This window comes from Saccostrea echinata, unplaced genomic scaffold, assembly GCF_033153115.1.
Source record: "Saccostrea echinata isolate AGI-Se365-2 ecotype Australia unplaced genomic scaffold, CSIRO_AGI_Sech_v1 ptg000008l, whole genome shotgun sequence".
In the NCBI taxonomy this organism is placed as follows: domain Eukaryota; kingdom Metazoa; phylum Mollusca; class Bivalvia; order Ostreida; family Ostreidae; genus Saccostrea; species Saccostrea echinata.
The window spans coordinates 7,871,754-7,898,907 of NW_026889757.1; the positions used below are offsets into that span (position 1 = coordinate 7,871,754).

The 27,154-nt window shown below is 31.8% G+C and overlaps 1 protein-coding gene across 6 annotated transcripts; it reads left to right on the forward strand.

The window, feature by feature from the left end:
- Nucleotides 1-269: 269 nt before the first annotated feature.
- Nucleotides 270-26,661, forward strand: LOC133181015 (leucine-rich repeat and calponin homology domain-containing protein 2-like). 6 transcript variants are annotated; one of them, XM_061315538.1, is made up of 20 exons: nt 270-510; nt 3,531-3,675; nt 4,555-4,684; nt 5,699-5,804; nt 6,736-6,872; nt 7,175-7,305; nt 8,026-8,155; nt 9,125-9,421; nt 9,990-10,150; nt 10,296-10,430; nt 12,619-13,092; nt 14,005-14,184; nt 14,979-15,023; nt 17,074-17,341; nt 17,531-17,623; nt 17,796-17,868; nt 18,095-18,210; nt 18,352-18,489; nt 18,800-18,877; nt 24,224-26,661. In XM_061315538.1, the coding sequence occupies exons 1-20, from the start codon at nt 345-347 to the stop codon at nt 24,335-24,337; spliced, it is 3,117 nt and encodes a 1,038-aa protein (XP_061171522.1). In that variant the 5' UTR covers nt 270-344; the 3' UTR covers nt 24,338-26,661. The 6 variants fall into 6 exon arrangements, with proteins under 6 accessions (XP_061171522.1, XP_061171523.1, XP_061171526.1 ...); XM_061315539.1 differs by lacking the exon at nt 14,979-15,023; XM_061315542.1 differs by lacking the exon at nt 12,619-13,092.
- Nucleotides 26,662-27,154: the final 493 nt, after the last annotated feature.

Consider the following 27,154-nt stretch of genomic DNA (forward strand, 5'->3'; position numbering starts at 1 on the left):
TCAGTAAATATTTACTTACTTGCTCCGCTTTTCCACGAAAGGGATCGCAGGTAGTCGATGTTCGTTCGTATAATTATTCGATCATGACATGGATGTGGTGGAAAATTAATAATACATATAATATCAATTTAATTATTACTAATTTGTTCTATAATAAGAAAAACTGCTTTTCAATACGAACTCAGATTATAAATGTTGAATATTACGGTATATTAAAAATAGTACGAATAAGTATAGGACAAGTTAGTAATGTATCCATCATCACCTCCTCTGCGCATGTGCAATTGATAACAGAAAAATGGAAGCCAGTTGAGATTCATCATGGTACCAGTTTAGGAAGTATAATGGCGAGTACTTTTACCGGAGGATCAGCAAATACAGTTTCTAGGCCTCTGGATCGTATATTCGATGATGCTCAACACACTGGTGAAATTATTCTATGTGGTCGTAAACTGAAAGAGTATCCAAAAATAGCAGGAAAATATGATCTTGTCGATACCGTCTCCATAGGCAAGTGTCAAATTGAAGAAAAAAAAGATTTTGCTAGTTATTTGCTCATATATCAGTACTGATCATTGTAATATTTTTTAAATGTGTTTCGTATATTTACATTAACATGTGCAAATGACTAGCCTTTAAGTAACGATAGACATTGAACAATGAGCTCCGGTGATGACTAATGTTATGATTATATTTCACTGTGTCAAGATAATGAGAAAAGAAAACATCACAATTATTTGTCCCAGTTCAAAAAGAAAAAAAACAATATGCGAAGTATACAATTTTCAAATGAATTTGTACAAATTTTTGCAGTTATTTGACTACTATTGAAAGTAGAAAATACATGTTTTATATACCGCATGACCACAAAGTCACATATTTTTTACCCATTCACCGGATCATGACTGGATAAAAATTCACAGAAAATGAAAAGTTGTCCCTTATTTTGAGTTGTTTACCAGAAACTTCCATTTTTCTGTAACTCTCAACATTTAGTGACTTTAAAAAGCCAACCCCAGTATCCTGATTGCAGAGCTGCAAACCCTTAAGATTTCAGCGTAAGGGTTATGGTTTGAATTTCTAAAATATGCCTTACAATTTTCCCATTTATCCTAATGATCTCAGTTTCTCTCCATCAAAAGTTTGGAATGCTGGTATTTTCATAGCTGTCCACCTTAAGTTTTCACTTTATAATACAAAAGTCATAGTACTTACTGTGACTTACATTTCTATGCTAACCTGCAATTTAAATCATTTTATAGTAATCAAAATGTAAATATCTAGTGGTGGGGACCTGAATGGCCCCTGGACCTCTTCCGTACAATTTTTCATTTTATGATGTTGGCAACTCTGTAATTGACTTTGGCCAACTGAAGAAAAATTACCTTCCATCAGAAATACAATAACTTCTTCACTTTTTAAATTTTTAATGAATGTCACATCATTAGAAATGTCAGAAATTTTTCTTGCAGATAATATGAAAATTTACATATTTTCAAAACCATATAGCTAGTCAAAATGCAGATGAAAATCATAATTATATTTTAAAAATGGAATTATGTAATATTTTGATAAATATGCTGCTATGAAGTTTCAAATCAATTACATTCTTACCATTGCTTAAAGGAAAAATTATTCCCATCTAAAATGATGTATAAAATCTCAGAATTTATTTAAGGAATGAATTTGATACCTATCCAAGTTACATTGTATAACCTGGGTTCAGGGTTGGCAAAAAAACTGGGAAATACTCGTATTTCCCAGGACGGTGGAAAATACTGGTAATTACCGGGAATTATTGGTATTTCCCGGGAAATACTGGGAAATAAGTAATAGCTACATATTTCATTCATATTGACATGCAGTACACCTTATTGGCTAAGATATCTAACTGGTAACACTGTCTCTGATTTAAAAAATTCTGGTTTCCTAGTAATTCATTTTATTTAATCATAACACAGTATATTCATGTACCAGTCATGAGTGTCATTTGTTTCATGCTTGAGTCTGATGTAGTCTATAAAGGTCCAATGAACCCAAATATGCCAATTGTGTTTTTTATGTAACTAAAGAAGGATCTAAGAAAATCTTAAATGTAGAGTATGGTATAAATATCAAACCTAAGAAGAAGCCTTTCAGTTCTACTCAAGGTAATTATCTCTCAACAGGAGCACAAAACTGTCCAGAGCAATTTGTTAAAACAACATGATTGATTGTAATAACTACAGTGTTTATAGAAGGATTAAAACAAGTTTGTTTTGTTCTTGGATTTATAATTAAAACTTAATAATATTAAAAAACTGAAAAGAAACTTGAATTGGAAAACTTCAGTTTTATACATCCAGGGAAATGTTTCAGAATGCTTATGGTATGGAACCTGGAGTAGTGATACATTCTGAAAATGTTAAATTGCAATTTGAGACATATTCAATATTATTCATCTTCTGTTTTTATGTTTATTTTATTTTTGAATTTAGTATAAGATTGAATGAATTAAAGAAATAAAAAAACTTTAACTTTGTATTTCCCAGTAATACCCAATATTTCCCAGTTAAGAGAGAATTTGTAGTATTTCCCAGGACAGGAAATACCGGTATTTTCCACTGGTAATTCCCACCACTGGTATTTCCTGGCCAACCCTGCCTGGGTTGGGTCAGTGTATGCTTTAAATACCATGAAGTAGTTTGTAGAAAAAGTGTAAACTGCTCCAACCCAAGTTTAATAGGGGTGAAACGATACACCTCCTTCACGGTTCGATACAATTTTGGTATAATTTTGTCTCGGTACAGTTATTTTTGATACGATACATTTTGATAGAAGTAAACAAATTCAACATTGTTTTATGCTTTCTTTTACTAAATCTAGTCACTTAATTTACGAATTTTATTTGCAAATTGACTAGAAGAAATTGATTAGAATTATTTGACTGTCAAAAATTATTTTGCAAACTATCAATCCTCAAAAATTTACGTTTTCTATACTTACTTATACTGAGTAACGTGTTTTACCTTATCCCAAACCCGACTGAATAATGATCTCGACCGAAAAATGAACCGAACCGAAAATTAGAGATTTTGCACCATTTATCAAACGGAGAAAAAATACCGCGGTGAATCGATACCGTGGTGAACCGTTTCACTTCTAAGGTTGTACAAGTATAAGTTAACTTGGATAGCTGTTACATATATTCCTTTTATTTTAATTTTTCTATCATTAAATGTAAAAATAAAACAATTTTCCATTCCAAAATGCCTTTAAATTGTAAAAATTTTAAAAGTAACATCAATTGGGTTGATATCATGATAGCATGGTCAAGGTGAATCAGGTGCATGGGCTCTCTTTTTTTTTTTCTTTTTCTTTTTTCTTTTTTTTTTTTTTTTGTTTATTAAGTGCATAATTCTATTTTCAACAAACTATTAGACATATATGATATAAGACTAAACATGCCCAAAGTCATTAAGATTTTCATACCAAAGTAAATCTAACTGTAGTAAAATGTATAACTATTTAATGTTTTTATTTTGTTACAGATCTTTCCAAAAACAGGTTTACTGAAATTCCACCAGAAATATTTGAGTATCGCTCAGCAGAATGTTTAAACTGTTACCACAATGCTATTAAATTTGTTCCTGAAGCATTGTTACAGTTGCAGAATCTCACTCATCTTTGTCTCAGGTACAATTTAAAGTAACAATTTTTAGGGGTTGTATTTATTGTTATGGTTACCACAAGCTGAAATATTGAAGAGAATGAAGCTAAAATTACATTAGAGTAACACTTCTGAAAAATACTGATATAAAGGTAATATCATACACTTCTGGTCTGTTATTTTGCTAAAGATGACATGATTACTGTTCACAAGAAATGGAACATTTTGGGACTTGCAGGTGCTCTGACATGAAAACTGCACGATCAGTGTGCACATTCAGCATTTTTATACCCTCCTGTTGAAAGGTGATGGGGGGTGTCCGTGTGTCCGATACACTTGGGGGTAGCCTTCCCTTATCGGAAATTCCTCCTATACCACTGAATGCAATTTAATGAAACTTTCACAAAATCTTTATTACGTAGTGGCATTGTGCCTTTACCACTTTACGTTTTGATTGAACACATATTTGTAGTTTCCTATAGCAAAACATGGACACTGCCATTCTTTCTATAACATCTCTTATTCTCAAGTCTCCTATACCACTTGATAAAATTTAATGAGACTCTCACAGAATTTTTATTACACAGTGCCTTTGTGCACTTCCTTCCTATTTTACATTCTGATCAGACAGATGGGTTTCCAATAGCAAAACATGAACTTTACCATTATGCTCATGAATACAAAAGCAGGGGGATATCATTTTATGAGCTCAGTCCTCACAATACCTCTAGTTTTCATCGGTTCTCACTTGATGCACTTGCTATAGATGGTGTCATACAAAAGAACATGGCACTTGAATTGGAGGATTTCAAGAATGTGTCTTACTGAACATATGTGTGAATCAAATAAATGTGTATGAGATAAACTTTGTAATTTAATGAATTACTAACCAATATTTTTTTCAGTCGGAATCAGCTGACAGTCATACCCCCATTCATTAAATGTTTACAAGCTTTAGAAGTGTTTCTTGCCAGTCATAACAAATTGGTCTCGTTGCCAGAGGAAATTGGGGAGCTTAAAAGGCTTATGGAAATTGTAAGTAGCCTTTTCATGGATAAGTGAAATTCATCTAGCTATTGAAATATTCAGTTTTAACTATCAAAGCTCAAAGGGAAATTTTGTTATTGAACAATGTAAGGGGGATAACTCATGGTGTTAATTTTCACAAGCAGTAGACAAGATGAAGAAGCATATTCAACAAAGAGTAAATAAAGTATATATTGAAAATAAAAGATTTAGAAAACATACTGAAAACATAAGGAATATTTGTGCAAATTCAAACACCTATAATAAGGTGCTAAAAGAAAATTAGCAAAATCATACATCCACAAATTAAAAGTCCTATTCATTAATCATTATGGTGTAGAGCGGAGCTTAAAAGCCATGTAGAGATCATCCGACCAGAATTTTGGCAACCATGATGTTAGTGGATGCATTCACAACAAAAAATAGTACACTTCAATTTCTTTTGAACACTTTTCAATGAATACATCTTGAAAAAAAATTGCATCAATACATTGATACTGTTCTTATTCTAAAACTTGAAAAAAGTGGGGGCTGCATTATATTGATAGTTGCAGATGAATTTCAAACAATATCAGCAGACACATAGCAATGGTTTTTTCATTGAAAATGTTGTGTATACTAAAAGTACTACAAAAGCAAAGCTTAGATAAATAGAATAATACTAAAATAAATCCTTCCAAGTTCTTCAACTGTCCAAAAAGATATGTGTTGATTTCTTTAACAAGAACAGATCTTGTGTTTACTTTAGAAGGTGTATAGTTAATTCATACCCTGTTCAATTTGGACCATTGCCTAAGGCTCCATAACCATAACTGTAATATTTTGTTAACAATGTTTAATTTTATATTTAATTTTAAAAGAATTTATGAAATTATTTTTCATGTTCGATGCCATTGAAGCCTTTCAGGCTATTGCAATTGATAATAATGGTTATTGCTGTGAAGTTTTTCAATGTCAGCTGATCAGTGTATGAGTGTACACAACAGAATTCATATCATTTATGTTAAGAGTTTAACTTTTTAGGATGTCAGCTGCAATGAAATATCTCACTTGCCATCACAGATAGGGGATCTCAAATCCATGCAGTGTCTAAATGTTAGACGAAATCTGTTAATAGAGTTACCTCTGGGTAAGTGAATCTGACAACTTTTATACTCTTAATATAATTCTTCATGAGAAAGTATTAAGAAATTCAATTGTTCAAAATAACTTGTTTATTATTAATGTCACATGATTTTAAGTTGTCAAAAAATCAAAAAAAAGGGCTCTTGATTGTCTATAATTGGGGCCATTCAAGGGCCCCATTCCCAATTCAAAAACTTTAAAGGTACCTTTTATCCCAGTTGAATGCATTAATTTTCCCAATAGTCATTTCTCCCAAAAATTTAAGAAAATATAGTAAGATATATATAATAACTAAACTTGCTATTCATATTCCTCTGTATTGCAAAACAAAAATTTAGCTGATATCAAAGACCAGAAGCCCTATATATCATGATTTTAAAGTATCCAAAAATTTCCCAAAATGTTGCCTTTTTCCCAATCCTAATGGCCCCAGCCCCTTTCCCAAAAAGCAGTGTGAGAGCCCTGAAAAAGCTTATCAGTGAATCCTTCCCTTTGGCAAAGTGTGTGATTACCCACAGGGAAGTACGGGGGATGTGTTGGTCCATATATTGGTCATAATGTATCAATATGAAGAAAATCTAACAGTACAAGGGATGGAATACTCATGAACTAAAAAGCAAAAAGGATGGTGGAAGTAAATTTGAGAAAAATTAGAGCTGTATACAGTGTGTTACATGCATTAAATAACAATTACAGGAAACACTTTCATATATATACAAGTAGATGATAATAATTTGCTGTTTAATTGCCATGCTTATTCAATCAATGCATTCCTTCTTTGACCTTTACTTCATGATCAGCATACCAGGTGCTTGAAATGCTCACATAAAAAGTTTTACACACAAAAATTAATGATTTGCTATTTTAACCTCAGGTTCATACACATGTACATGTATTTAGAAGTTTACTAAATGTTTTATTTTTCTTTCTTCTAGAATTAAGTAAGTTACATTTACGGAAGTTAGATTTTTCAAGCAACAAGATTTCAACTATACCTACTGCATTTCGTAAGATAGAGACATTAGAAGAGATGATACTGGACCACAACCCACTGACCATGCCCCCAGCTCATGTAAGTGTACTATCTTCAAAATTAGTAGGTTATAAGAGAGAGAAATCTCATCCAGCAGCTCAGATAAGGGAGGTATCACAAGTTGAGAGGGACATGTTACTCAAGTTATATTTCTAGTGTTAACTTGGAGCATATAAAATACTTGTCAACCTGTAACCCTTGTTACCAAAGAGCTGAAATTTTTTTAATGTTTTTGTAATGATTTCTGTATTATGAAAAAAATGAAATTTGAGAATTATCAGGTTTTTAAAAATAAATCTCGTATGCTGTTCACATGTACTAAAAAGGTTTATTATTAACAGGTGTGTATCAAAGGTAAACGTCACATCATGAAGCTCCTTCAGATAGAGGCTATAAAGGAAGAACAGAAGAGAGACAATGATGCAGAAATGAAGAAACTGGTCCGCAAATCCATGCCTCCTCAAAATTCTATGTATGGGCTCACAATATTGTCATATTAAAGTGACACCTTGACGGAAAAACAGGAAAATTGACAAAAGTAGAATTTTTGCATGACACGTGCAAATTTTGTTCAGTTCTTGAAGATATTAGGTTTCAGAAAATTACAGGTTTCAGAACCTAAAAAATCTACTATTACAGAGAAAAATAAAAGTAAAAAAAATCTTTGTATAACCCAACACAAAAATATTGCTTCACTATTTCCTCTTTATTGTATGCATGCGCTGAAAGTTGAATAATTTACCATGGTGTCAATTCCATAGATATAAATGTCGGATGACCGAGAATTTTGATACAATCTTCAAAAAAGATTATCAGAACTTATTCCTAACTTTTGCTTGCTCCAATTCAATGTTGTTTACGAGCTCCACGCTAAAAATAAAGGACACGTGACCTTGACATTGTTGACATTGACGATAAAAATTAAGCGATAGATACAACACTTGTTTTTCCGGCACTTACATTTTGCAGCTCTTTTCTTGCTTTACAGTGCAGTTGAGCTCTCAAAACTTTGCTGTATTCATATTTCTCATAAATCTTTTGTTTTGTGATACAATTATCTTAAAAGAAACACATGATTTTGACTCATTACGTAACTTTAAATAACAGACAAGTAGGGGAAAAAAGAGTATCACAATTTTATGAATTTTTCCTTGTTAAAGTTTATTTATTTCTTCTTTATATTGTGTTACAGACCTGCAGAGGAATTTATGACAGATCCATCTCAAGAAAAATGGAAGAGACACACTGTGTTAAGTAATGATTCTGGATACAGCACCACAGATAGTTTGGAGAAGATTGGATGGTCCCCCAATGTGTCTGAGGTAGGTACTAAATCAATGTTGTCATTTTCAGTCTAAACTGATTTGTCCTTTTTGAGTCTTTCAGTTAGGAGTATTGTCAAGTCTGTCTCAAAAAAACTTTTTAATTAGACATTGAACTGTAAGCATTAAAGGTACTGATTAGTTTAATGCAGTTTGACTAATCTTTGTCACTCGTTGTTGTTTGAAACCAAGTAGTATTCTAGATGATCTTTATTTGATATTGCTGACCACAAGGAAGATGGCAACATGAAAATTTCTGATGAAACTGAAAAATGAAAATTATAAATAACATTTTTTCATAAAATGAGAAATATTTATTCATAAATCCCCATTATACATGTTTGCTTTATCACACATGTAGAAGAATTTATTAATGTTGAAATTTGTGGTCAGTAAACATTTCATTTGTACTACATACGTAGATATTTCTGCTTTGTTTTTTTTTTTTTTTTTCATTGAAATGTATTGCATGGTTTGATATGCAGTTATCGCAAGGACTTTCTCTTACAAAAAGTTTATTTCTGTGTATCCAGAACTGGCATCTTTTGATCTTGCTTGTATAATATTCATTTATATCTATATATATCCAGATAAAAATATATGTACAGTATATTTATAGATTCTTCTTTAGTGGAGTGAAAGTTCTTGTATTTTCTTAAGCAGGAATAAATTTATTAAAAGAAACATTAACCATCTCTCAGCTAAGATTAGTAAATCTTTCACCTACTTTAGGTTTTTTTAGCACAAAGTGAAGAATTTGAATAGGCAGTTTCTTTAAAGCCAGTTTAAAGGTTACTGATTATATGAACAGGTTTAGATATTTGCTTTAAATTATAAAGAAAAAGTTTTTGAGTTAGGCTGAGATGTACATGTAAATAGAGCTTACATGTAATTCTTGCGATAGCTGCACACAAATCATTGTTATTTGTGTGAGTGTACATCTAACTGCATGTTTTTGGCCCTGTTTAGGCGTTAAGCCAATGGCAGCATGGCGATTCTTCAGCTTATAAAGGGGTCGTGGCTAATGGTCCAGAAATAGACCCACCACGACGAGGGCTTGAATCTCGTCCTCCTCCAATAAACACAGCTTACAGTGGACCAAATACCAATCAGTTCTCACCTAAGACCCCCACCCCAGGGTATCCACCAACAGAACTCTCCCCACCCCCAGGGGAGCTATCACCTCAGTCACCTCTGACCCCCGTAACTCCTAGAATGCCAATTAGTGCCAGTGACCAAGCATTTTCAGAGAATGAATTTTCAAGGGTTAGTTTATTTTAATTCAAGTTTGCTTCTTAGTCTAATATTTGATCAAAAAAAAAGATACCCCTTTGTTATAAGGAAGCAGGTCTTTAAACTTATAATTACACTGGGAAGTCTGGTGTATGCAGCTGCTAATTATTAGCCCAGGTACTGCTTGAGACAGTTCATGTTGTTTTTATGTTATCCAACTCTCTGCAGAATTCTTTTTCTCATTTTCCTGTTTTATAGCATTCAGTAATCCTGTTGAATAGTTTGTCTCCTTTTTTTCAAACTTCTTATATGTTGTTGCATGGATCACCATTTTGACAGTATAGTGATCAGTTTGATATAGTGCCATTGTTGGAAAAGTTACCCACGTTACCAATATACTTCAAAATTGTAACAAGGATATCATGTTTATAAGAAGGATAATCTTCATAACAAAAATAGAGAAATTAGACAACTTGCAAATAATTACATGTATAGATTTCTTTGTAATTCAGGCAAGTTGAAATTGGCCCAGTATTTGCAGAAGTAGTATTTTTATAACTTTTGGCACCATTGACAATCTAGATTATGAATTGTTTGATAGGAACTTAATCGCCAGAAAGTAGAATATGAACGTAAGAAGAAGACTGCTGAACAGCTGAGAATTCAACAGGAAGAAGAGGAGAGGGAAACGAGACGAAAAGCTGCCCAAAAAATTCAAGAGGAGCAGAAAGCTCTTTTAGAAAAACAGTGGCAGGACTCAAGGTACAAATGTGGAAATGATGGGAAAAAAACAGCAATAAAATACTGCGTGTAGTCAAATTTATTCCCTCATTTTTTTTTCTCATGAGTTGTACATCTATAATTGAACATTCGAGACATTTAGAGCGTAAAATTTAAATCTAAATAGGACAAATGAAGCAGTTAAAGTAGAAGAAAACAGGAGACCAGAGAAAAAGCAGGAAGAACCTAAGGCTCTGTTGCCCCGCCCAGAACAAGAGGTCAACAAAGGGTCACAGGATGCCAGGAGATCTGTGGAAAACAAGTATGTCAGAACTGCTTATATGCTTTATACATGTACTTTGAACATTTTTTTTTTCAGATGTACTTTGCTCTGAATTAATGAACTCTACTCTTTATTTTCCTTGCAAAGTTAATCAATTTAATGCCAATGAAATGCACAAGTGCTTATGATTAAATGTAACAATTTATATAAATATGAATTATGGTATGATATTTGAACAAAGGGAATTGTGTTATGCATGGTTTGTTTATGTTACTGTTTTTGTGTTTATTCAGTGTGATTAACAAGATGAATGAATTTTTAATGTAGTACAATATTAACTAATTTTCAATTCTTTCCTTTTGAGAATGTAGTCACAAGGGTTAAGTATAGGAAATAAAAACTCGTAAACAGCTAGGAATAAAATAATAATGTTCTACATTGTCAGGGTGTTAGGTACATGTAAAACTAGAAAATTGACACAACTAAATAGATGTTGTACTGGTAAAACTGCCCTTTATAGCTCTTGCCGCAACTAATGCTACATTATTTTACCAATCTTAACATTTTTTTCTGCATCTGAAAATCACACAAAATGAAATCTTAGAGTCAGTATCATCTCCAAATCTTCAAGGAGAAAACTTTGATTGTTGACAGTTGTTTATTTTTTGCATGAAAGTTAGTCTTCTTAACTAATTAAATAAAATCTTTCTTTTTTTCATTTCTAAATAAAGCACAGCCATTTCAGATTTTCTTTAGAATGTAAACTGCACAAAAATAAGCTCTTTACACTGCACACTGGAGAGTTCTACTGAGTAATTCTGTGATATTTTTATGCAGTTAAGTGATCTGCCATGAAATCTAAAATATCTACAGTGTATTACTCAATTTATAATCAATTTCAAGCATTTGTAACATTAGACCAAAGTAAATTAATTAAAACCCTTATTTGCATGTATTTATTCCAAAGTAAGCAAGGATGATATCTGTTTATCAAAACTTTTTCTGAGTATTTTTCGGGGGGGGGGTCAGGTACACTATATTGAAAATGAAATAGAATAATTCAATATTTACACCTTTATACCATATAATCTTTTCAATGTCCAAAAGAAGTTCCTAATCTAAGAGTACAGGGAAAAAATGGCTATTTTAATCTTAATTGATTGCTGTCTTTAGCTGAGGAAAATCGTTTGTATTGAGAGAAGGTCAGCAATTCTTTAACAAACCTGTGTCACACATAATTATTTATTTACCAGTAATATAGAATATATGTATACTGCAGAGAGATTTTCCAAATTAAAGTGAGCTCCATTCTCTATTAGATGATAAGGCTTGGCACAATTTCCAATTACTATAACTATACAAATGTATAGTTACTCTTATGACTTCAATAAAGAAAAATAAATGTTAAGAAGAAATACACTGTAGATTATTTCCAAAGTTTTTACTATCAGTTTTTAGATACTAATATATAAACCTTTTTTTTTTCTTGTTTCTTGTTACCCCTTCAGCTGTTAATATCTTGTCCATTATCATATATTTTTCAGATGGACTATTCGGAGATTCTTCAAGTCAACACAAAACTAAAGCATTTTACATTTATTTTATATGTATATATATCAGATCACATTCTTTCCTCACGTCTTCATTTTAATAATCATCATATACTGAGTATATCATTACTTAAATAATTTGCATGTGCTTTGTCATGCAGAATGAACTTTCAGAATGAAAAAAAAAAAGAAGAAATACCATGTAATATATCAAAATTTCTAATACCAAATTCAAAGAATTTAATCTTACCAACTCTGCCTTCCTTGAAAATTAAAGAAAAAAAAAAGGCTGACCTTCTCTCAGAATTTAAGACATTAAGATGGGGAAATTCATGCCCTTGAATTTTGGATATTTTCCATTTATAAAACAAATTTTTGGCTTGAAAATATTTTTGAAAATATGTAACAATGCAAAATAGGCAAACAGGTGAGGATCTAAAAGTCTCTGTAATATTACCCTGTAAGGAGAATCTTGAAGCTTTTTTTTTTTCATATTCAACAAGTTGAATACATTAAATAACGCAAATCACATGGACACTGGCCTTACAGAAAGTTTCAGTCCATATACATGTAATACTGAGAAATTCTTTAGAAATATAAGTTAGGGCTATACAAAATTTGATATTATGCTAGATAATTTTATTACTTTAGAGGAAAACTAATACTTTTGTTTTCAGTTACAAGGTTTATCCAAGCCGACACCCTGCAGATTTCAACACCCCTACCCCCTTTGGTTACAAACCTCAGTATAACCATGGAAATGTGTCCCCTTACTCCCCAGTCTCTCCAGGATCACCCCCTGGATATTCATATGGACAAACAGTTCATTCTCCACACAGGAATGAACACCACAATCCTCAAGGGGTTTCTCCATATGGAGTTTCCCCACATGGTGCATCCCCTCAAGGGGTTTCACCAAACAGGCCCACATATAACCCTCGTGCAACTGGAAATCCTCCAAGGACTCTAGCACTTGACTCTCAGCATTATTCTGGATATGTGCAAGATGCTAGCATGGGAAATAGCAGCTCTTCCATTCACTCCCCTCCTCATGTTTCTCCGCATTCAGCAAAGACATCTGTGCCTCATTACGCTGCTCCATTGCAACGGAACAGCAGAAATGCAATGGATACCTATAGCATGAATTATAGGTACTGTATGAAACTTCTGCACTTGTGTGATGTAGAAATGCTCCACCTTGTAATACGTATCTTTTGTGCACATCTTTCTATCAATGTCTTAATCTGGCTTTCTAAGTATTAGGTTGCTCTTTTGTATACTACAGCAAAACCTTTTATTGTATCCTGATAATGTTGCATTATGATTTATTTCTGTATTGTGCATTTTGCATTGCTTGCTATACAAAATGCTTGCTATACACATTTTAAGTGCATTTCAATTAGTTTATTACCACTTTGTGTCCAACATTACACACACACCCTTACAGACATACACACACATGTATGAATCATGATCCTGCATTATAAGGATATTTACCAGGTATAAATATTTTTTTTATATATAAATGGTTGTGGATTAAGAATAAGAATACAGTATGAGAAATGATTTTGTATTGAGTCTGGAAATGAGTGGGAAATTGCTTGAAGGTTGCATTACTGTATTTGATTTGGTATTAACAGAGATTCCAATATTCTGTAAGAGATTTAGTAAACCTATCACTTTATCTGTACTCTGGATACAAACGTAAAGTGATTAGTAAAGAGTAGATTTATTGATTGATGACATTTGCATTGCTGAAAGTAACAATGATTCTCAGATTCTAAAATGTTAGCTAACAAGGCAAGTTAATTTATAAAAATACCATTGTGAGGGGAGAAATATAACAACATATATTTTTATTATATACTGACAAATGGGCTTGACATGTATATTCTTGTAAGTAGAAATGATACGTACTAAAGGAGTGGTTGGAAAGGAATGTATGTTTAAGGGTGCATGGTAAAAGGTAAAAGTTAGTACATCATATGTCACCTCTAATCTAAATTCAAATTATGCATGAGTAAATTTGTGAACAATTTAATGTGGAGCAAATGTTATTGCAGACAACCAAATCAAACTACCAACAGCGTGAACAAAGAGGAACAGAAGCCAACAAATGTTCCATTACGACGACAGGGTTCTGATTCAAATCAGAACCCTACGTCAAATCCTTCCACAGCCAAACCATCAGGGGCTAAAACAGGGGCCTCTGGTGCTCATAGCTCCACTTCGCGAATCAAAAAGTAAATATTGCCTCTATTTCCTCTGCATCATTTTTCTATTGGTCTAAGGGTAGAACCGATCCTTCTCCCATGCTTGTATTAGAAGCTTTGGCCTTCTCACTATTTTTAAAGTTACTGACTGCATGTTTCACAGTAATTTACCTAGACAGATTTAGAATATTCCTGCTAAGAGCAGTAGTAAAAGCAGTGCACAGAAAATAGATTTATAGGGAAAGGCGACATTTTAAAATGACTTGATGGGATAAGGCATAGCTCTGATTTCATCTCTGCTTTGAAATCTTGATATTCATTTACTTTGAGAAAAATATTCATTCGATTCAATTTAAAAAAAAAAAAGATGAGATTAATTTTTGTTCAATATTTACATTTATGTGGAAAGAGTAGTCAAACTTTTTAAGCCATTTATGCATCTTGGTAATTATAAACAGACAACCAACTAATGCCAAATAAAATAAAATTAATCCAATAATTTTCTTACTGGGCACTTTCAGTGCATGTATTAAACACCTTAACATTCACATAGAAATTAAAACTTTATTATAATAAACTATTATGTCTTGTATGTACTTGTATCATTTTAAAGAATTTAGAGTAAACAAGAAATATTCCTTAGCAATTCATATATTCCTCTCAGTATCTATATATATAAACATATGTGCATACTGTTAATGAGATTTACTTGAATCCCCCCTCTATCTTTTGAAGTTCTGTATTGCATGCCTGGGAGTGGATTAATTTTAAGTTAGAATGTGATTGTTGTGCTCATACTCTGTTGGTGATTTGACATTTTCCAGACCTGTTAGCAGAGGCATTCCCGTGTTGCGGCACAAACCGGGCAGGTAATATTGGACTGTTATGGCCATAATAAAGGACAGTATGATAATCATAGGACAGGGTGCTTTTTGTAATCATGATCATGCCATCTGTATTTATCTTTTCCTTGATCCCTTTCAGTATAGTGTATAATATATATATACAATCGGATTTACATATGCATATGAATAATGAATATACCATGACAAAATCTGTATTGCATGCAATATCAACACTTATTGATTCCAATATCAGCTGAGGATGGGTATGTCACTGTTGATATGGCAAGTAATATGAATTTTGTTATGTCGTGTTTACTATATATTTGAAATTGCAATCCATCTAATGTATTCATTGTTAGTGTTAAAATACTCTATAAAAAGCTTACAAAGCAGAATGTTCCTACCACACTAAGATGCATAGAGTCAATAAATATCCATGCAGTATAACTTTTTTCATCTACAATGAAAGTGAAATATATGAAAACTTCCAAGGTGTTCTGAATGGGATGTACATAGGCTGATACCTAGTTTAATTAAAAAAAGGCACGCTTCTTTGGTTTTCAGAAACGCAAGAAATAATTGGGTGGGAATATTTAATACATGTTTGTGATGAGAAATAGAATATCCTTTATGTGTGCAATGTTGATACTGCAGTTGTGAAACATTGATAGATATTATTAACCTTCACATGGAAAAAGAAAGACTACTAAAAATGAGCGAGTCATATGCTTATGGATTAAGGTTAAAAGTCAATAAGTTGCACATGATATATGTTTTTTCAGACCAACAGATATTAATGATTGTATTAATTTCCTTCACACATGACTGATTGATATGAAGGACATTGTTATGTTTTTTTTTAACCTGATTTCACACATTTTATCTCAAAAAAACAAATATTGATAGACTGAAAAAATTCATAATCAAAAAGAAACTAATATTTCATTCAAGTAAATTTTTCACCTGAAATAAATATGATTTATGTTTAAAAGTGGAGTGATTGATAAAGTCTGAATCATTCTGTGGATTTATAGGGAAGTTGGTGGTTACAGCAAGTATTTCCTGTGTGAAGTGTTTTAACATAATCTAGAGGTACTTGTGTTACTCAAGACAATGCACCAAATGACTTTACGCAGCAGACATATATATACAACTTATTTCATCTACCAGTACTCATTGTTTCTGTTTTAATGTGGTTTTCACTTAAGTAAATATATTAGTTTTTTCTCCTATTTTATAGTGCGTTTTATGTAAAGATATGTGTTTAATATGTACTGATACCTACTGTAAATTCACATATTTTTGTTTGGTCAAATTGTCATGGTTTGAGAAAAAACTAGGAGTTCATAGGGATTTGATTTGGTGGATGAAGAATTGTTGAGTAGTAATTTAAATGACATTTTACATTTTATGGTGGACGTGAATTTGAGGGGTCTCTTCATATCTTGAAAAAGATGAAAATTAACACCCTCCACGAAAATTAGTGATTTCACAGTATGTTACACAGACCCACCAAACAAAACAAAACAAAAAAATAAAAAAAAAATAAAAAACAGGGAAAAAAAAGCTGCATGAATCTATCTTTCTTTAAATGGTTATTTTTCTTTCAATTTTCTGTTCACACCTGGTATATTCTTTATATGTTATCCTCTTACTAGATGGTGAAGAATTATATTTATACTACTTGGTTAAATCTTGAACTATTCTGACTGCTATATATACATGTAATATTAACATGATGTAAATATAATGGTATATAAAAAAAATACTGATCATAGCATTAGAAGAACTATTGGAAAGTCTGGGTTTTATTTCCCTGAATAATATGTAGTTTTGTTTTACAAAAAAGGCCAATTTGAAAAATATGTCACAAAATTGATGATATTGTATATAAGTCTTTAAATGTGAAGAAATACATGTAGAACAGACTTAGTATACATTAATTTTCTTGAGTTTTTTCTTATGAAGACAGGCAAATTACATTTCTATTGATTGATAATGTTAAGAGCATAAATTTTTGAGAAGCTAAATGTTTAGGACTGTTTATTTTATTTCATCTGTGCTTGTTTTTCAGTACTGTAAATGGAGGAAATAGTCCTGGGATTTCCCCGAGCCCAAGTCCGAGGTCTTCTCTAGGATCTACAGGAACCAATAGTCCCAGTTCCTCTACATCTTCACTACACAAAATCGGTGACAAAGGTGGGCCGGCCACTCGACGAACCAAAACAACAGCCACCACGCCCTCTTCTGGGAGGGGTGCAGCAGGTGGGGAGAGAAGCAATGTTCCTCCTCCTACCCCTGTAAGAAGCAGTTCTAACAGACCATCTACAGGATCCTCACAGGTAAGTCTTCATTTCAGATTTCATCCTTCTTTGAAATTGGAGTTAGCAATTATTTTATTTTTTTTAATAAAGTACAATGAAATAGCTTAAAGAAATAAAACTTAGAATTAAAATTTTACATAGATTTTACTACAAATTTGAACAGAATTATGCTCTTACTATAGGCGTATAATAATGAAATTATTCCAGGAGGATGGTAAACCTGGTAAAGGTGGGCGAACAACACCTGGGGAAGATAAAAGACAGGTGCAAAAAAATGCTGTCAACAGTCTGATAGCCAAGGTAAATAGTCCTTCAGTGACCAGTAGGTTTCATGTTTACTGATACAACCAGATATTCTTTAGTGTGAATTAAAGTTGTCCTAAACTTATGATTGTGAGTAATCACTTTGAACAAAAATAATATTCATTGTTCAATTTTGGTATTGATAATGTGTGCATTTCTTAAACAACAGAGAGATGACAAGAAAACTCCACCTAACCCACCCCTCAGAACCAGTTATGGAGCAGCATCTCGCAGATCTGCAGGTTTGTAGATACTGATCAAGAAAGCTACTTTTCCATTTTGAAATTATAAAGGCATTTGACTTCATTTTCATCAATGTTTGGTACATTTTTACTTTTATCTAAAACATTTGACAATTTTAGAATCATTTGGCATCAAACTAGGTTTGGAAGTTAGTTCAAATTACTGCACTGTAAATTCTTATGGTAAAAAGGTTTCTGTCTTTCAGCTGAATAGTTTTTCTTTTAGGTTCAGGGAGTGCAATGAGAGTGATTGATAGTTACAAAGATGATGGAAATTTTACACTACGCCGACAAGAGGAACGCATGAAGGAAGAGGCAGAGCAATTAAATCGCCTCAGAATGGTAAATAGTTTATCATCTGTTTTTGTATGGATTTTAGCAACCTTCAAAAAATGGTACATGTATTTTAAATCTTAAAAGCATTGAGCATGGTTAGATTGTGATTAAGAATAGGGAGCACTGATAGTTTATCATTTTCAACAGACAATAGAGAAGAGACTGAAGGTGACGTTGCCAGATAATTTGCCGGAGTCCCTGAGGGATGGCGTGTTGCTGTGTCAGTTTGCCAATAACATAAGGCCGCGCTCTGTTCTCAGCATCCATGTTCCCTCACCTGCTGTGGTAAATATTTATATACAGTTCATAGTTCAGGTTGTGGTAGTTGCTCTATACCTACTTGATTTAATGGGGTTTTTTTTTTGGAAACGTATTGATATATGACAAAATAAAATTAGCTTTCAAACATATCAATTCAATGCCAGTATGATTTGCATAAGCTGCTTGTAGAATTTTTCCATCATTTCTTGTCCTAAAAAGTAGCACATGATTGTTGAATTATGAAGGTCCAATGCACAAGGTTAAATTTTTCCATGTTTTTGTTGATTTGATAAATTCATTTGTCTTATTATGTGTTATTTTTATTATATTTCAGCCAAAACTGACAATGGCAAAATGCCGAAAAAATGTTGAGAATTTTCTAGAAGCATGTCGAAAAGTTGGAGTAGGGAAGGTATAGTAAATCAAGGAACTATTTTTTTTAATTTATTAGTTTTGTTAAACAGACTTAAGTTTGTTAGCATTTTAACAGAGTGTTTCAAGATTCTGTATGATATTTTGTTACAAGTAAGCATCACAGTGTACATATTATTCAAGTCCTTGTTTCATGCTACATGTATATTTGTGTTTCAAAGTTTCTTTTTTGGCGTAATTTTGATATAATTTTGAAATTTTGCTGTAGTTTCTCTGAAATGCTGCTGGAATGTTGTTGTAGATACAGCAGTTGTGTGTAATATACATGAAAACAGATTGAACCACGGCTTTTAGAATTTTAATATCATTATTAAAATCAGATAACCAAATTTTTATATTAACCAGATCATGAGCTGAATCTACTTTTAACATTCCTGCTCTTGTAGAAAAAATTCATGATTTGATATTTTTTTTTTTATTGGAATTACATGTATATGTAAATTACTGTATATTGGACCAAATTTGTGAAAGTATGATTCCTGTGGAAGTGAAATAATTAAAAGAGAGACAAATCCAAAAAAAAAAAATGACCACAAAGCAGCTGCCATATGAAAGGAGAGCAAGTGAAGAAAACTTTGGGATCGTTCTGAAAGATTCTGTATTTCCAGGCAAGGAACGTGGTGGGCATATATCTTAACTCCCACATTAATCCTCACAACAGTTAGTTCCTTGTTATGTTCTAGTCCCACGTGAAATAGCTATTATACTTGTATCCTCGGTGCCTGCAGGATTTCACTGCTCTGTATATATCCTGCGCTTCATTGGTCATGCTTTTTGTGTATATGAATGTCTTCTGTTTATTTATCACACTTCATAATAATAACAAAATAATGTTAAAGAAATATTTGGGTTGGCCTAATTTTAAAAAATGAGTATGTTTTTAATAAACACCAGTAGAAATATGCCACATTTGATAAGCAATGTGAGTCTAGAAGTAAAATTCAAAAGATAAACAAGATTAGAATGATAGCATTTAGATTAGAATAGATGTGAGCACATGTATGACTCAGCTTGTGTTAATTTAGAACACAGATTGTTCCACAAGCTGACTAGTTGGATGCACTTTTATTTCAGACTAATACGTATAATTAAGTCATCTTTTGTTTTTAATCCTCAACTAGTTCATCATATTTAATTTGGTTGCTTTGCATTGCTGAAAATTTTGAGAACTGGCCAGTATCAATACCGATAATCATTTTTCATTTCCAAAAGAATATTAAATATCATTGTCAAAAATACATTTACCTATTGAGGCCTACTTGTATTCCCGGACAATGTTGGCATCTATTCCATAATGAACAATGGGCTAGAATCATTTTACATGTACTCGAGAAGTTCATTGCCCACTTCTGTATGAGTCATCCAATTATCTTCCCATGTTTGGAAATCACAAACAAATACAATAATATAAATCAAGATACAAGCATTAGACAATGAAGCTTTGGTACTCAGAGTTGTGGCTGAAAAAGTTCACTACTGCTTCCAGAAATATAGTGACTATGTATCTGGAGCCTTTTCAAGCCAGCATTATATTCCACTTAGAGCTACAAGCACTCTGCGGTATTTGATTTGTAAATTTTCATGATGATGATTAGAAGCATTTTAATTCAGTTCAACTCCACTGTAAATATGTATCTTTTGGGAAAAAAAAAGTGAATTAAATTCATTAAGATTACTTTGCTAAAAATCCTCTTTGTGGAAAGCAGAGGGCAGCAATACAACATACATGTAGCTAACGGAAGATGTATTGAAGGAAGATTTTCGGATATGCTATACATTGCTTTGAAAGTTAATACGGTTTTCGTATTGATATTTAAATACATTTATTTTCAGTATTGATAAGAAAAATTTTCAGTAATTTAATATCAATTTTTTCAGTAATGCAGAACTATTCAATCTGAGGATAAGTTTAAAGAATGGTTTTCTGAACTATTCAATTAGATGTCATATGAAGAATTTTTATGTACTAGGCTAATACTGGATTTTATATTCGTTTTTACTAAACAGAGGAATGATCTCGGTGGTTTTTCTACTTAATAGTTTTAAGAACCTGGTGATCTGGGAAATGCTGTAATCTTTGATGTAAACAATCATTTATATATTACTCATTACTCTAATAAACTTTTAATGGATAATTGAGTATATGGACTGAGTGTTGCACAGTATTTGTTTTAACGGAGCATGTATTATGAGTTTCATTTAATTTCCTAGAGCATGATTAACTCTGTTTGGAAGTAATTATACATCTATACACCATACATGATCTTATAACGTATTTAATTAAAATATATAACACAGTCTTACATTAAAGATGATATACATTGCTTAACTAGATAATTTTAATTAATTTTTTTTGGATAAAATTAATGTTCATGAAAGAAATTTCTTTGTCTAAGTCTACTTATTGAGAGAAATGACATTTTGTTCTGTAACTCGTTACAGGAGTTCCTTTGTGCATGTGATGATATAACAGAAGAACTTAGGCCAGCTCGGGTCTCAGTTACTGTGCAACACTTAGATCTGTGTCCAAGACTAACCCCACGAGACTTTGCTGTGGCCAAACTGTGTTTTCTTGTCTTTCTAGCTACTTGTATGGCTGTGATTTTAGGATATCTGTGATGCACTAAACTAATCTTTGTGATATTGATGCTACACTAATTTCAGTGTCTAAATATATACTTAGCCAAATGCTTGTTGGGGGTACAGTGTTTTATGAAATAATTTTATCTTGGAACATGTTCTAGTACGTATTTGTTATTGTAGAGCTTTAAAGTTCAACTTTTTCTGCATTAAAAACTTTTTGCATGAAACTGCCAATTTATCTTACTAATAGTCTGAGAGACCAAAGTCTGTGTTCTTTGATGGTAGAATATCTGAGAGAAATTTGATTGTCTAATTGTAATGTTTGTTTAATGGTGCTGATTTCTTCTCTTTTTTTATTATAACTTGCATGTTCTAAGAACTTGCATGTTCAAGTAATTTCAATTTACATTTGTATTTTCACCATCTTAACCTTTAATGTACTGCTGTTTGCACCTTGGCATTGATAACATATCCATTTTAAAACATTGGTGTATAAAAATGAAAGATGTTAAAAACAATATTTGTGCAAGTGTGAGCAAAGTTCCTGTATGTAGTAGCAGTCACATTAGATGTTGTTAAATTATAATTTGCACTAATACTGTAATAATGTACATAAATTAGCACACTCAAAATTAAGTGAAGTCCTTCTCTTCAATGGATTAGCACAATCATAAATTAGCGCATTTGAGTATTGAAAACAACAAGTATTAATTTACATCATGCACATATGTATGTTTACAGTATGTGCAGTGCAAATATTACAAATTGCAACTTATGCTGATATGTATATTATATGCCAGAACTGCTGAAGCAACTGTTGTTTTACTCTTAAGAGAGGTTTATCAGAAGCTTCTGAGTAAAGTACATCCATATGCTCTTTCAGAATGATAGTGATAACTGATAAGGAGTTTGTTTATGTGTGAGATTTGTTTTGTTTTTGAAATTAAGTGTATAAGGCAATAACTTAATACTGAGTATGATAATAATGTATAGGCAATAACTTTATACCGAGTATGATAACAGTGTATAGGCAATAACTTAATACTGAGTATGATAATAATGTATAGGCAATAACTTTATACTGAGTATGATTACAGTGTAAAAGGCAATAACTTAATACTGAGTATGATAAAAATGTATAGGCAGTAACTTTATACTGAGTATGACTACAGTGTATAGGCAATAACTATACTGAGTTTGATTACAATGGATAGGCAATAATTTAATACTGAGAATGATTACAGTGTGTAGGCAATAACTTAATAATTAGAATGATTACAGTGTATAGGCAATAACTTAATAATTAGAATGATTACAGTGTATAGGCAATAACTTAATAATTAGAATGATTACAGTGCATAGGCAATAACTTAATAATTAGAATGATTACAGTGTATAGGCAATAACTTAATACTGAGTATGATTACATTGTATAGGCAATAACTTAATAATTAGAATGATTACAATGTATAGGCAATAACTGTACCAAGTTTGATTACAATGTATAGGCAACAACTTAATACTGAGTATGATAACAGTGTATAGGCAATAACTTAATAATTAGAATGATTACAGTGTATAGGCAATAACTTAATACTGAGAATGATTACAGTGTGTAGGCAATAAATGTACTGAGTATGATTACAGTGTATAGGCAATAACTTAATACTGAGTATGATTACAATGTATAGGCAATAACTTAATACTGAGTATGATTACAGTGTATAGGCAATAACTTAATACTGAGTATGATTACAATGTATAGGCAATAACTTAATACTGAGTATGATAACAGTGTATAGGCAATAACTTAATACTGAGTATGATTACAGTGTGTAGGCAATAAATGTACTGAGTATGATTACAGTGTATAGGCAATAACTTAATACTGAGTATGATTACAATGTATAGGCAATAACTTAATACTGAGTATGATTACAGTGTATAGGCAATAACTTAATACTGAGTATGATTACAGTGTATAGGCAATAACTTAATACTGAGTATGATTACAGTGTATAGGCATTAACTTAATACTGAGTATGATTACAGTGTATAAGGCAGTATCTGTACTGAGTATAGGAATGATTTAATACTGATTATTAATACATTGTATAAGGCAATAACTGGACTGAGTAGGATTACAATGTATAGGCTAGAAGTACAAACTGAGAATGATTACATTGTATAAGGAAGTCACTGTACTGAGTATGATTACATTGTATCAGTATAAGGCAATGAATTGGAGCATGGTATGATTACAGTGTGAAATAATATTGTTTTTTAATGCTCCAAGTTACTTCAAAATTTTGTAGTGCTTTCAACAATACAAGTTTGTATTTGTTTTATTTACTGTGATTTGCAGGCAGACCAAACATTTTATGTTCCCAAAGAATCTGTTTAAACAAATATTGAAGGCTGTGAATTTTGTGCAATATAACCCTCGTCAAAGTTGTAAATGTAATTTTGTTACATGCTGAAATAAATGGAAATAGTGTATGTTCCTTTAATTATTAAAAGCTACTTGTAACAAAATATAAAGGAAGAATAATTACACTCATGAATTTTCAATTTATCACTGATATGGATGCAGAAGAGTCGTTATCAGATTAGATTCTGATTACCGGTAAACGCCAACAATATTCAAATCATAATTGATATTCTGACATCTTGTGAATATTTTATCTTGAACATGATTACCATTTCTTAGATTTAATGTATTCTGTTTTTTATTATTTATTAGGAGCAGATCTGTAGTTCACAAGACATTTTGGATGAGAGTGGTATTATACGTGTGTCTATAACAATTGCAGCCTTAGTAGCCATTTCAACAAATCCCAAAGCATCTGCTGTGTAGCCAGAGATTGCATTTAATCCCAGGATCCCAAAACTTACACTGCACAAGCTGATAGGAAGTCAGTTAACATGTCTCGCCACTAACGTTCAGCTATCAGAACTGTCATCAAGAACATCAGGTCGAGAAGTCCCAATTTTAGGGCATCTCGAAAATCCCAAAGTAAATACATATATAAAAGATGTGACAGTCAGTGCATTTTGCTGAATTAGTACATAATCTAAACACTTTTTTCTCAGAGGAACAGCGAATTCATATCAATTTTTTTTCTTTTTAAAAGTAAGTACCATTATGGGGAGGGGGAATTAAATCACACATATTGCCTGGATGCTGCATGTCAGGTATATTTAATCCAGAATTTCCATAAGCAGTGTGTAGCAGGGTCACAGACTGTGATAATACTCAAGTTTACTGTATAAATATAAATATTGTACTTAAAAAGTAGGTGTAGTTAGAAGATATGCTAAGTTTAATTTTTGTGCAGTAATAAATTGTAACGATAGGCAGATTATTTTGTAAATATGGGAAATGATTCTGTTCATACTGTTTATACATCTGTAACTCTGTTTCTTGAGAAGTAATTTGTAATGTTAACAGTTAACACTGAATTACTGGTCTTTATGAACTATAGAGTACACTGATGTCAATGCTGATTGTATTATGCATAAAGCATGTAAAGGTGCTATAATGTAGACTGATGTGTGTCACAGTTTTTATTTTTTTTTTGGACTTTGTGCATCAGAATTTATAACTATCTGCCTTTCAGAGAGAGTTGTAAAGCAGCTCCCCAAAGCAGTTTCCTAAGGTGACCTTGTGGCATTTTCTTTCCCTGATTTTTATTTTCCATTTGTTGTATTCTTTTTTTCCATTGTTACAGTAGTTTACCAGAAAAAAAATTAGTGCTAATACATGTAATTTAAAGGTTTCTTTGTAAATATGTGTACCTGGTTGAAACATGTTAGACACACCTGTAGAGTATATATATATATATATACCATCCCGGATAATTTACAGCAAAGCTACTGAGTTCCAAACTTATCCCTTTATTTTGGTGCCATATCTGTCCTCCAGGAGTTCCCATTTTAAAGATTTTTCCTTACATCATTCATGGTCCCAAATAACATATCTATGACATGTATGCCCTATATCCAAGAGAGTCTCTACAATAGATTAAAGGTATTTTAACACCCCCCCCCCCCCCCCTAAAAAAAAAAAAGATGATAATTTATGAGCAATCATACTCTAGGAGTTGCTCAAGAAAATGTCTCAAACATTAACTAGAAATGCTTTAAGGTATAAAACAAAAGCTGATTCATTACTGTTTATGGGAATAAAATGTGAAATGCCTGGATTTTACATTTCTATCAGCATTCAGTGTTTTACTTATTTGTACAGTATTTACTGCCAAGTAAAACATTTCTTTTATCATATGATGTGCAATATTTATTTTTATGTGATAATGTTCATGATAGTCAGAATAGTTGTTGCAGCTCTAACAAAATCATGCATGTTCAAACGGCAATTAGAAACTCTCTTTGCCTTTATCCTTTATAAACCTATCAATGGCCAGAGTTGAATGTTTACATGCTGTTCATATTGACAGTTGTGTCTTATTTATCCTTTATATGAGATTACAACTGCTACTAAATTAAGGGTATGCTGTCTTCAATTTTTTTTTTAAATAAAATATATGTACATCAAGTTGGTTATATAATTTTTCATTGATCAAACAAAGTTGGCACATGCAAATATTACTGTTAGGTGTGAAAAGAGAAGTAAATATAAAAGTTCAATGTCATGAATATGGGGGGACAAAGAGGCAAATTTACAAAAAGAAGTTTGTAGTTAAGGAATTCATGACATAATGTTTAAAGAATTGCTACAATGTAGTACTAATTTTCTTTGTACATTTGAAGTGTACTAGCACACAAATTACTTTAAATAAATAAATCAGATGACTAAATGCCTGTGAATGGTTTCGCAGCAAAAGCTTTGGGTGTTTTTCATTGTCGGACAATGGATGATTATTATGATTATTTTAGGTTTAAAATTGTCAGATTTGTAATGATTTTTTAATATTATTAAGACTTTTTTAAGCACACATATCTGCTTTGCTGTAAATCACTTAAGATTCACAAACCTGATGATACCGGCTTCTGTATATAGTAGCTTGATATTAACAACAAGGGTTAAAAAAAAAAATGTAGATGTCATTGTGTTTCTGCAACCATTTATTTGCTTTTTTACTGTTAAAATTAATTTAAAAGTTGCATAGACCTAGGTCAAGAGATTAAACATATGAAAATTAAAAAAAATACTAATTGAAATTTGTTGTTGTTTATTTTGTTTACATGTGATTGATGTTCGATCCATACATGCACATCGATCTTCAGGATGAACTTGTAAAATTAATGTTGCAGAACTTGGATATCCCCCCTCCACCCCATTCCAATTAGAAAATGGAGTAAACCATTAAATTGTTTGATAGAATATAATCTTAAGCAAGAGCTAGTAATATAGCCAACTTCATTTGAGCAATTTTCCACTTGAAAATTTAGCACTTCATTGACCCAAGTTTATCTTAAAGTAGGAATTTTTTTTAATGCAAGCCCATATTACAGCCTATGCAAATTAAGCTTGCACTAACATTTATAAAAGAAAAAAGTTGGTAAAATTAGAGATATGAAGTAATATAAATATATCTAATATATTATGATAATATATCAAACTCAAGACTGGATCTAAGATTTAATTCTATCAGATTAAGCATAAAGAGAACAACAATAGAGGTCAATGATGAGATATCTTGACATCTAGCAA